Here is an 11,458-nt window from a genome sequence, read left to right as displayed (position 1 = left end):
ATCTTTAATTTAATTTGTATTATTATAATCATTATTTAATAGATGAACCCGGTGGCATAACCGCATAAGTTTGAAGAAAGCTTTATATATATATATATATATATATATATATATATATATATATATATATATATATATATATATATATATAAAAGGAGGGATCTCAATTTCATTTTTGCAAATTCATTTTATACAATCTGGATAAAGTTAGTTGTTTACACAAACGACTTGAACAAGTCATTTTTTTATAAGCAATTTAAGCAAGTCAAATTTAAGTATTATATTTTTTTAAAGAAATAAAGTTTACTCATAAAAAAACAAATAAAGTTTAAACGTTAAATTTGGCTTATTTAAATAAAAAAATATAGATTCAAATATTACTTTTTAAATTAAATTTAAAATTTGAACGATTAGCTTGATTTAACCGCTTTAAACCATAGATGAAAAAGTTGGACCAAACCAACTAATAGTCGCCTAGTTAGATTATCAATTCAGATAAATATTCCTTAAAAAAGTCAATTCAGCCAATAACAAAATCATGCAGCGGAAAATTAGTCGAAAATCGTTTAAAATAGTTTAATTACTATTTTTTATGGGTATTAAACGAATGGATTTTTTTTAGAGGAAACGAATGGATTAGATTAATGTAGAAATACACTTAATAATTAATAAATAAAAATGGATAAGGAGTACTTTTAATTTTGAAACTACGGGTTTTTTTGTGGTTTTCTAAAACAAGACTGTAGTATAAAAATATGAACTATTATGGATCATTTCGTTTCTATGAAAGTGGAGGACTTTTTTTATGAGTAAATGTTAGTTGTTAGTTTGATAGCCAAGAATTTGAATTCATGATTTATTTCACCCTCTCTTCACTCTGTTACTAGGGACATTTTAGACTTGTCTGGTTTGCGATATGTTGGTTCTGTTTTGTTGGTGGGTTTGGGAGTGATTCTGATGCAAGATTGGCATACATAATTTGGTGGGTGTGATTTCACAGTTGATATGGCTCGGCTTATTATATATTTTGTGACAATAATTCAGACAGAACAAACAGAAGCCGTTTTTAAGTCTTAACAGTCTCTCTTACGAAAAAGGGAATGAGATAGATGTGTAGATTTCTCAGCAATCTCACAAATTATGAGATTGAATAATCATACTTTTAGTACTGATCTATTATCATAAAAAAGGAAAAATAATAAGGAAGGTTCTTTCTTTAATGAGAAAAGGAAAATGAAAAATGAAAAATAAAAAAGTTTTACCCACGTAAAATTAAAGTAAAATCATAGCTCTGTACCAAAAAAAGAAGTAAAACCATAGCTTATTTTTGTTAAATATCAGAGGATGATAAAAAATAATAATATAATTTGATTAAACTGGTATTACTGCAAATATGAGAATACAATATGACTAATTTAATCATGTAAGATTTGAATTGTATATCAAATCTACCAACTATTATTATATCATATGAAGAATTTGAGATGTATTGGCAATGAGATAGCTTATATTTCTTTTTTTTTTTTGAAAAAAATGTAAATTATATTAAATCCAAAATGATACAACAATAAACGGGACATACCCCGCACAGCTAAAGAAAATCAAAAGTCTCCCTAATACAAGAAGTTCTATATCAAGATGTTAAAACAAATGTAACATGTGTGTTTGTCTATACATAAAAAACTTAATCTTACTAATAACCTCTATTACAGAAAATTGATAATCTTCAAAAATCAGCTTGTTCCTAGACAGCCAGATGCAGTAGACTGTAATTGCTATAGCCAGACAACGTAATTTTCCTTGAACACCTGATGTGGATCTGCCCCTAATTAAAGAGTCAGTAATGCGGCGCTGTAAAGAAGTGAAACGACTCCGGAAAGGAGCCAAATCACGAATGTGAGCCCAAACTTGGAGGGATTTCCTGCAAGAAAAGAACAAATAAATATTTGACTCAGCCTCATTTGAACATAAAGGACAGAGAGAACCCTTGTTCAAAAAAACAATTTTATCAAGATTAAGCAGCCGATTCCTTTTAGCAAGCCACAGAATAAAATACATCTTAGGGGGGATTGTTGAGTTCCATATAATAGAACACCAATTAACAATTGTTCATTTAAGATTGAATTTTCTTTTTGACCTATTCCGTATTTAGCTCTTTAGAAATAATAAAGTCTCATTATACATATGTAACCGAAATAAAACAAAATAGCGGATAAAATTTGACAAATTGGCTTTAAGACAGTCACAGTTTGTTACCCCAACGAGGTCACAAGTCGATTTAGGAATGGTCCCACGTTAGACATGGCATGACGTCAATGCATATAGAAGTTTGGCGCCAGAATTTTAATTCCTTAGGATTGATTCAAAAAGTTATTAAAACTCTATCTTAAACCGGATCTTCATTTAATTGCCAGTTGTAAAAATAAATAAATTGGTGGACCAATAGAAAAGACAGAACATTTAATTCTCAAAAACACATATTACTAACTAAAAAACAGAAAGAAAAAAAAAAAACCAAAACACGACAGAAACACACAAATTGTAATGGAATCGATCTTTCTCATGAATGCAAAAAAGTCAGTTATAATTGTTCAAATTTCGTAAAATATTTGAAATAATGATGGTTAACCATTATTAATTAATTTAATCCTGAAGTATCTTATTGACAACCGATGGGTTCTATGGTGGACCCTAGGAGCAAATACTACACCAATTGAAAAACTACTTTTGGTCTAGAATCAAACTTACTTTCATAAAAAAAACAATTACTTTTGCTCATAAAGTAGACATTACCGGTATCAAAAGATGTGTGATTAGAAACTTTAATACAATTGACATAACGTAAAGGAATATATATAGTGTATATGGATGATTATACAATTTAAATTTTGATCTTCTCACTTCTCACATAATATATGATACTTTCTGGATAAGAAACATATAGTTTAAAGTGTATAATTTTAGTTTTTATTGTTAAATTTTTTTAAACTTTTTTTGTTATGGTTGTTTAAAATTGTTTAACACCCTATAAGATAAATATGGACTAAATGAGTCAATTTATGTTCATTTTAAATGATGTTAGTGAACACTTGACAAAGATGACTAAAAGAATAAAATAAAATATAACCATTGAGATCTTACTAGAATGTTTTAAATTATAAAAATTAAAAGAAAAGTTTAGCCAAACCGCCTACAGGCCGGCAGTACTTCTCATTTTTTTGTTTAATCATAATGTTTGTGTTTTTTTTATGCATATCACATTTTTTGTTTAATTTGTGATTTGAGTACATTATCTCTCTTTTTCAAAGGAAACACAACTTAAAAAGCATTCATTGTATTTCATCAGCCAAGAACTATAGATCATGTTTTGTTTTTTGTATGCCTTCACATTTCTGGAAATTGTTTTTCTGTCAATCTTTCAAATTTGAACTCATGATGTACGGGAGTGGAAAGAGATTGATGCTTCCAGCAATAACGAATGTGGTGGGGAATAGATGTTTGCTCGGATATTTGTACACGACAAACTTTTAAGAATTGTTCAATGATATGATACTGCTTTTTCAATTGTGGACAAGAATATGGTACAATATTTTTTTTAAAATATTATAAACTGAGACTTAATTTCAACAACTGAGATTTTTTCTCATTTTTTTTTTCTTTTTTCAATGGTTATTTACTCATTCACGATAACATAATACGCACTCACGCTGATTGTCTTCTATTAACCTCAAAATGAAGTCTTTTTTCAAAGAAAATCTTAACAGAACCTAAAAATAAGTTGATATTTTAAAAATAAAAATATCTCAACCTACCCGATATTCTTATTATATATATATATATATATATATATATATATATATATATATATATATATATATATATATATTTGTTAGGTATAATTACTGGTTGTCACATGTAAGTACCAATCAAAACTGGTATCAAACACGTAAATGTCAATGATGGAAGTGATTTTTATATATGATTTTATTTCCAACCAGAACGATTTCTTGACTAACTAAATGAATCCAAAATCTAAAATCTAAAAAATCATCTTTCCATCGCACCCACTGCATGTAATAATTTTGTTAAATCAAGAGGATAAATATAGTTTGTAATACATCACTCCCTGAATCCCTCAAGAATTTCATTTTACATTATTGGCAATTGAGAGGGCAAGTTTTGTCGTTTAGTTGGCTTCTTTCTAGTTTCTACCTTTACTCTCTCACATCTCCAGCTCTAACTTGCTTCCCTTTAGTTACTTGCATCTACACAACAGTACAGTAATAAAATAAAAACAACTAGTACTAAAAACCCCTACTTTTTTTTTTTTTATTTAAATTTTCTCTTCTCAGATATTAGGATCCGATCCAATCCCCTTTTAACATTCTGTTGCAACTGTCACCGTCCAATACCTCTGATCCTCGCAATCTCCACCGTCCGTTCACTCTCTCTTCCACTATGTCTTCCCCTCACCCTCTTTCTTTTTTCCGCTTCAATTGGCCGGTTCGGCGGTTCGGTTCCGATCCGATTGGCTCGTCTTCAGTGTGAAATTCCTCGCTCATCGCGTTCCGAATCTTCCTCTCTTGTTATCCAGCAACCGGTTTGGCGGCGCGGCTTTTCACACGCGTCTCACAATTCGTCCACGTTTTTGTTTTTTTTGTTTTTTGGATAACGAGAATTCTAGATCTCTTGAACGCACCGTTTTTGGCGGTTATAGAGGATCGGGACGCGAGGCGGATGACGGCGAGGAGGTTATCGGATGTGGTGCTGGACTGCGTGATGCCATACATACACGACTCCAAGGACCGCGACGCCGTGTCGCAGGTGTGCAGGCGGTGGTACGAGCTCGACTCGCTCACTCGTAAACACGTCACTATTGCGCTGTGTTACACCACCACGCCGGACCGGCTAAGGCGGCGGTTCCCGCACCTGGAGTCGCTGAAGCTGAAGGGAAAGCCGCGGGCGGCGATGTTCAACCTGATACCTGAGGATTGGGGAGGTTTCGTCACGCCTTGGGTCAGAGTGATCTCTCAATACTTTGATTGCTTGAAGTCGCTTCACTTTCGGCGCATGATTGTGAGGGATTCGGATCTTCAAGTTCTAGCTCGTTCGCGCGGTCACGTACTTCAAGCACTCAGGCTGGAAAATTGCTCTGGATTCTCCACTGATGGCCTCTACTATATCGGTCGTTATTGCAGGTAAATTTTTTTTTCTTCGCTTCTTACGGTGTTTTGCTTCAGTTTTGGATGCCTATCGCGGAAATATTGAATGAAATAATTCTGTTTTTTGGTTTCATTTTTTCTGTTGGTACGAGTAGAATCATTCTGAATATCACGCTTGTTCGCACTTGTGATTCGTGGAGTGGTTGGACGATTCAGAATTTGTGTTTCATTTAATGTTTTTGGATTTTGTATCGTGTTCTTTTTCTTGTTAACAAAAAAGAAAAAGGAAAGGCTTATCTGAACTTAAGTAACTACTAAACTTAGATACTACTTATAAGTTATAACCTTTAATTCTGTTTACTCTGTTTTATTAAGTTTCATGGATTCATACAAATAGTAAAAATGAGTAAATACAGTATACATATTCAATCATAAAGTTATTTATATGATCAGTAAATTTGATGATTTTTACATAACTGCACGATAGTCATGTAATTTATTATAAATTTTTATATATGAAAATATGTTGATTTTTAGTTAAAGTCATATTAACCTACTTGCAAGTCATGTCATTCAATGATAAATTTCTATATATAATACGATGATTTTTAATTAGTTGACAAATTTTTAATTGATTGACTGTAAGATTTTTTATGCTGTACCTAAAAATTAAACTCTAGTAAAATTCACGGAGAAGTTGATCAATCCTTTTAGCATATTTTAGGAAACACTATATTCAACTTGTGAACAAAGAATAAGAATAATTGCATAGTTAAGTTGTTTAACAAAATGGGCAATGGTTTAATTCGTAACCACAGATGTTATGGGGGAGATTGTGTTTTCAAACTTTTATTATTTTAAATATTTCAAGTTTCGGTGAGATAGGAGGTGTTTGGATTTTTGAAAAACATTTTCAATGAAAACAAGAAATAATTAGAAAATGAAAACAATAAGATCTCGTTTTCAATGTTTTTAGTGCAAAAGAAATCTCATATTACATAAAATGGAAATGTCGTAACAAAGAAGGTAATTTTAAGTAAATCTAAAAATATATATCATGTTTTTATTTTCTTAAAACAGAAAATAAGATGTCAAACCTATTTTCAGAATCTAATCTTTTAAAAATGAAAATAATTTTTAAAAAATAAAAATAGAAAATGAAAATGTATATCAAATTGTCCTGTACGAATTTTAATGCTTCATTTGTAACCCCACGCCAGGTGCTTTAATCGGTTTTATAAATCTTCTGCCCTGTAACTATAATATTGCATAATAGATTTAAACTTGTGTAAAGTGTTCTTCCTTCCTTTTGTTCTGGGCATAATCAAATTCAATCCTATACTTTTAGGCTTCATTTAAGAAAGGAAATAGAAAACACCCTATATGTTAACCGTTTGTCCTTGCCTCTTTAAATTTTGGAAACTGTCTTGTATAATTTGAGTTGGTCACCTCTATTTCTTACTTGGGATTTTCATGACATACGATTCAAATCTATGGTAGTAGTATGTGTCAAGTCGCTGAGAGAATTTACCAGCTGGTTCAATTAATCTAATCACCAGAGAATGAAAATTGTTTTTCATATCTTACTGTAGGAGTACTGTAATCGTGTTTGCAACTGGTTACTGCCAAACATTTCCCTCATTTTCCAAGTTGTGTCTAATTCCAAGTCTATGTTTTTTTGCACTCATTAATTACGTTATTTAGGTTGTGATTCACTTTATTTTAATTAGTTTTGTTTTTTGTGTTGAGGCCGTTACCTTAATTCTCCTATTAATACTTTTTTCTATATATAAAATTCTTCCAGTAATACTTGGTAGGAATATAAAAATGAAAACATTTTATTGAGAAGGAAAGGAAATTAATGATTTTATTATTTCTAATATACTCTAATAAAATTTCTTTATCAATAAAAAATTTCCACTTTTTCATCTTCATAAAAATGGTAGAAAGAATTAAATAAAAAATAAATTCAATATATTGAAAATGTAGTCTTGTTAATCATAACTCTTAAGGGTAATAATTAATCTTGTAAAAAAGGACAATAATAAAGGAATCAATAAAATAATTTTTTTTTTAAGGAACAGAACAAAAAGTTAATATTGGAATTTGGAAATCACCGAAGTAATGTACTATTAGTAACATAAATTCTTAGACCTTTTAATAAAAGTTTACTTCTGTTAATTCTTTAATTGTTGTTTTTAATATTTAATACTATTTCATGTACTCACTAAGGTAATATTAGGCAGTAAGATGAGTAGAAAGTGTGCTAAGAGGACTTGACTTTTTCTTACTGTTAGATTGGACTCTTTGGGGGAAATGACTGCTTATTTGAAGCCCGTTCAATGCACTTTTGTTTTATCCATTGCCTTTTAGAAATTCAAAATAAGGGTTTTTTTTTTTAAATAGGAAGGAGGGAGTGCCTAGAGCTAGACATAGATTTTTCCAAGTGTTTCATTGCCTCTTGGAAGTAAGAACTTATGCCTGCTATTATAAATTAGTGTGACTCTGACTGAAATTTCCTTTTTGGCAGGAATTTAAGAGTCTTGTTTTTAGAGGAAAGCTCACTTGTTGAGAAGGATGGTGACTGGCTCCATGAGCTTGCTTTGAATAATACAGTTCTTGAGACACTGAATTTTTACGTGACTGATATTGCCAACGTCAGAATCCAGGACCTTGAACTTATAGCCAGAAATTGCCCGAACTTAAACTCTGTGAAAATTACTGATTGTGAAGTATTAGATCTGGTGAACTTCTTTCAATATGCATCTGCTCTAGAAGAATTTTCTGGAGGTTCCTACAACGAGGAATCGGAGAAGTACTCTGCTATGTCATTGCCAGCAAAATTAAGTCGTTTGGGTTTGACATATATTACAAAGAATGAAATGCCCATAGTGTTCCCTTATGCGGCCTTACTGAAAAAATTAGATCTTCTTTATGCAATGCTGGATACAGAGGACCATTGTACGTTAATCCAAAGGTGCCCCAACTTGGAAGTCCTTGAGGTAAATTTCCAGAACTTTTTCTCATTATATTTATTTGCTTACTCTTCAAATTCTTGCAATGATGTTTTGGTGGTCTAAATTTCTTTTGATCTAGCCTTCCACATTTAGCCATCTACCTCTATTTGTATAAATGTTTGCTTTTAAGTTTTAAGTATTCTCTACAAGCCTTAGCTTTAGATTAAAGTAAACATGAAATTGTAAAAACAATAAAACAAATGAAATGGATGTGGATGTTAAGTTTGGGATAATGGGTTATATACTTATATTGAGTTACTAGAACAACTTTGAAGTGTTGATAATAAACTAATAACCGTTCTTTATGGACAGTCAAGGAATGTGATTGGAGACAGAGGATTAGAAGTGCTTGCTCGCTGTTGTAGGAGGCTTAAAAGGATTAGGATTGAACGAGGTGATGATGATCAAGGAATGGAGGATGAAGAAGGTGTTGTTTCCCAGAGAGGACTAATTGCTTTGTCACATGGCTGTCCAGAACTCGAATACTTGGCGGTATACGTATCCGACATTACAAATGCATCTCTAGAACACATTGGTACTCACTTGAAAAACCTTTGTGATTTTCGCCTTGTCTTGCTAGACCGCGAAGAAAAGATAACTGATTTGCCACTTGACAACGGAGTGAGGGCTCTACTGAGGGGTTGTGACAAGCTTAGAAGATTTGCTCTGTATCTGAGACCTGGGGGATTGACTGATGTTGGGCTAGGTTACGTAGGGCAATACAGCCCCAACGTGAGATGGATGCTTCTTGGTTATGTGGGAGAGACTGATGCAGGGCTTTTGGAATTCTCTAAGGGCTGCCCCAGTCTTCAGAAACTTGAAATGAGAGGATGCTCCTTTTTCAGTGAGTATGCACTAGCTATTGCTGCAACTCAACTGAATTCTCTCAGGTACCTATGGGTGCAAGGGTATAGTGCATCTGCATCTGGACGCGATCTTCTGGCAATGGCTCGCCCCTATTGGAACATTGAGCTGATTCCTTCTAGAAGCGTGGTTGTTAGCAATCAGCAAGAAGATCCTGTAGTTGTCGAGCACCTGGCTCATATTCTTGCATATTACTCTCTTGCTGGCCCAAGAACAGATTTTCCAGATACCGTAATACCTTTGGATCCTGGAACATATGTTGACACCTAAACTTGTACATACCATTTTTCTTTTTCTTCCAAATCTTGTTTGTTAGTGGTGGCAGTGTTTTAGTTTAGAGGGTTTCAATTTTCTCTGCAATTCCTAGACAATAGTCTTGTAATAAGCTCGTGTTCTTTGCTTCCGATCAACTCTTGCAGCAGGTTGTTTTTTTCCCCTGAAGATGCTCAATTTTGTGAATATAAAGCATGGATTGTTTCTATTTGTTATTGTTTCTCTGTTTTTTTGGTGGTTCCAATTTGTAAGTTTGTAAAATTTTCTCACGCCTTCTCAGAATCTCAGGTGAGAATTCATCTTAGCTGGGGTTCCGAAAACTCTTTCCATTTTCTTCAAATATATTTTGCTTGTTGAATCATTCCTAACCCCTGATTAAGCAAAAATTAAAGAAGAGTACCTAAAACATAAAAGTAAAAAATATGCGTGGAGGCTTTTAATGGACGGAAGAGTTCAGATTTGCTTCATGCCGTAGAATCTATAACAAATGTTTTGGTTCATCAGATACAATTAAATTAAATTTATTTTTTACAAAACGACTGCGTATTTAACAGAATGAAGGATGTAGTGATGAAGGCGATGGTAGCTATGGGACTAGGAAGTCAAATGAGAATAAGTGAGAGTGAGTAGAAAATTTGGAATAAAATGGAGCAATAATTTCTTCAAAATTTGATTTCTCACGTCAATATATACATAATTTCTTTTCTTAAAATAATATCTCTCCCTGCCTTTAATAAAAAAATAATATATTTTTCTACTACCACCTTGCAATCAAGGTGCTGTCACTTTTGTGGCCATTACACCATCAATAATGCCCATCACCATTCACTATCAATAATACACATTTGATTTATAATTTTGACAGGCTGAATTTTGCTATAAAATAATTCGGAGTTTGTTAAATTTTTATAAAACTTCAAACCATACAACTCTTGAACTAAATGAATGTCATGAATGTCAGCATCTCGAAGTTTAGTTTCTAATTATTGGTCGGGAATATCCTGAGATAAAAAAAGAAGATAATATTGGGAATAGTTTTTCATTCGGTTATTATCTAATGTGAGATAAAGTAAAGTTTAATGATTATAGTAAACTTTGTCTGGTAAGGATCCATGGATACGTGGGCTAAAGGGAAGTACACTGGAGCAATCTTTTTCCTTGGTGACAGGTACAGTTAATTAGCCATTGTCGTGGCAAAATTCCTGCATGGGGTTACTTTTAGAAACATTTTCCCGAAATGGGTCTGTTTCTAAAGTAATCCCTGCATGGTGCTCTTTTTTACGTAGAGCCCATGCAAATCGCAGGAGGGAATGGCGCTTTCCCTGTGAATGCGACAACTGGCAATGGTGTCGCCATTCACGATGGCGTGTTGCAGGGGTTGGACTCGCCAGTCAAACTGGCGAGTTGAGGGTGCAGATTTCGTAGGGTGCAGGCAGTAGCAGCAGCAGAGGCTGTTTCCAAGGTTGCAGTCTGCAATGCTGCAGGAAGCGCCATCTTCAATGGCGTTTTGCTTGGCCAAAGGCGCCAGCACCAGCAGCGATTCGCGTTGCCTGAGCTGCTTAAATCCTCCCTCTTCGTAGACCATTTCACACGAGAAAAAGAAAAGAAAAGAGAAGATCGGTGCTGTGTGTTTGAGGAAGAACGAAGGAGTGTTGCTGTGCTTTGTATTTGAGCAAACCTCTTCTTTTGTAAGTTTGTTTAATTAATTTTTTATTTTATTTGTATTGTGATGATAATTATAGTTTTATTAATATGTATTAGTAGCATTTTTATAAGTTAGTTTTAGTTAGAATTGATAATTATAATTTTATTAATATGTGTTATTAGTTTTTTTCATGTTAAGTTAGTTTTAGTTAGAATTGATAGTTATAATTTTATTAATATGTGTTATTAGGTTTTTCATCTTAAGTTAGTTTTAGTTAGAATTGATAGTTATAATTTTATTAATATGTGTTATTAGTTTTTTTTTATCTTAAGTTAGTTTTAGTTAGAATTGATAGTTATAATTTTATTAATATGTGTTATTAGTTTTTTTTATCTTAAGTTAGTTTTAGTTAGAATTGATAGTTATAATTTTATTAATATGCGTTATTAGGTTTTTCATCTTACGTTAGTTTTAGTTATGTTAAGTTAGTTTTAGTT

General features: G+C 32.4%; 1 protein-coding gene across 1 annotated transcript; it reads left to right on the top strand.

Moving 5' to 3' along the window:
- The first annotated feature begins 4,214 nt into the window (after positions 1–4,214).
- LOC100819069 (coronatine-insensitive protein 1) lies at positions 4,215–9,524 on the top strand. The gene is made up of 3 exons (XM_014769812.3): positions 4,215–5,198; positions 7,693–8,164; positions 8,492–9,524. Exons 1-3 carry the CDS (start codon positions 4,738–4,740, stop codon positions 9,311–9,313), a joined length of 1,755 nt encoding a protein of 584 aa, XP_014625298.1. The 5' UTR covers positions 4,215–4,737; the 3' UTR covers positions 9,314–9,524.
- The last annotated feature ends 1,934 nt before the right edge of the window (positions 9,525–11,458 follow it).

Source organism: Glycine max, chromosome 2 (genome assembly GCF_000004515.6).
Source record: "Glycine max cultivar Williams 82 chromosome 2, Glycine_max_v4.0, whole genome shotgun sequence".
Lineage (NCBI taxonomy): Eukaryota > Viridiplantae > Streptophyta > Magnoliopsida > Fabales > Fabaceae > Glycine > Glycine max.
Note: the sequence above shows the minus strand (reverse complement) of the source record. Positions and strands in the feature narration are given on the sequence as shown.

Coding starts and splice junctions, on each gene's coding strand:
- LOC100819069 (XM_014769812.3), top strand. CDS start 4,738: ATGACGGCGAGGAGGTTATCGGATGTGGTGCTGGACTGCGTGATGCCA. Junction 5,199..7,692: donor TATATCGGTCGTTATTGCAG/GTAAATTTTTTT, acceptor CCTTTTTGGCAG/GAATTTAAGAGTCTTGTTTT. Junction 8,165..8,491: donor CCAACTTGGAAGTCCTTGAG/GTAAATTTCCAG, acceptor CTTTATGGACAG/TCAAGGAATGTGATTGGAGA.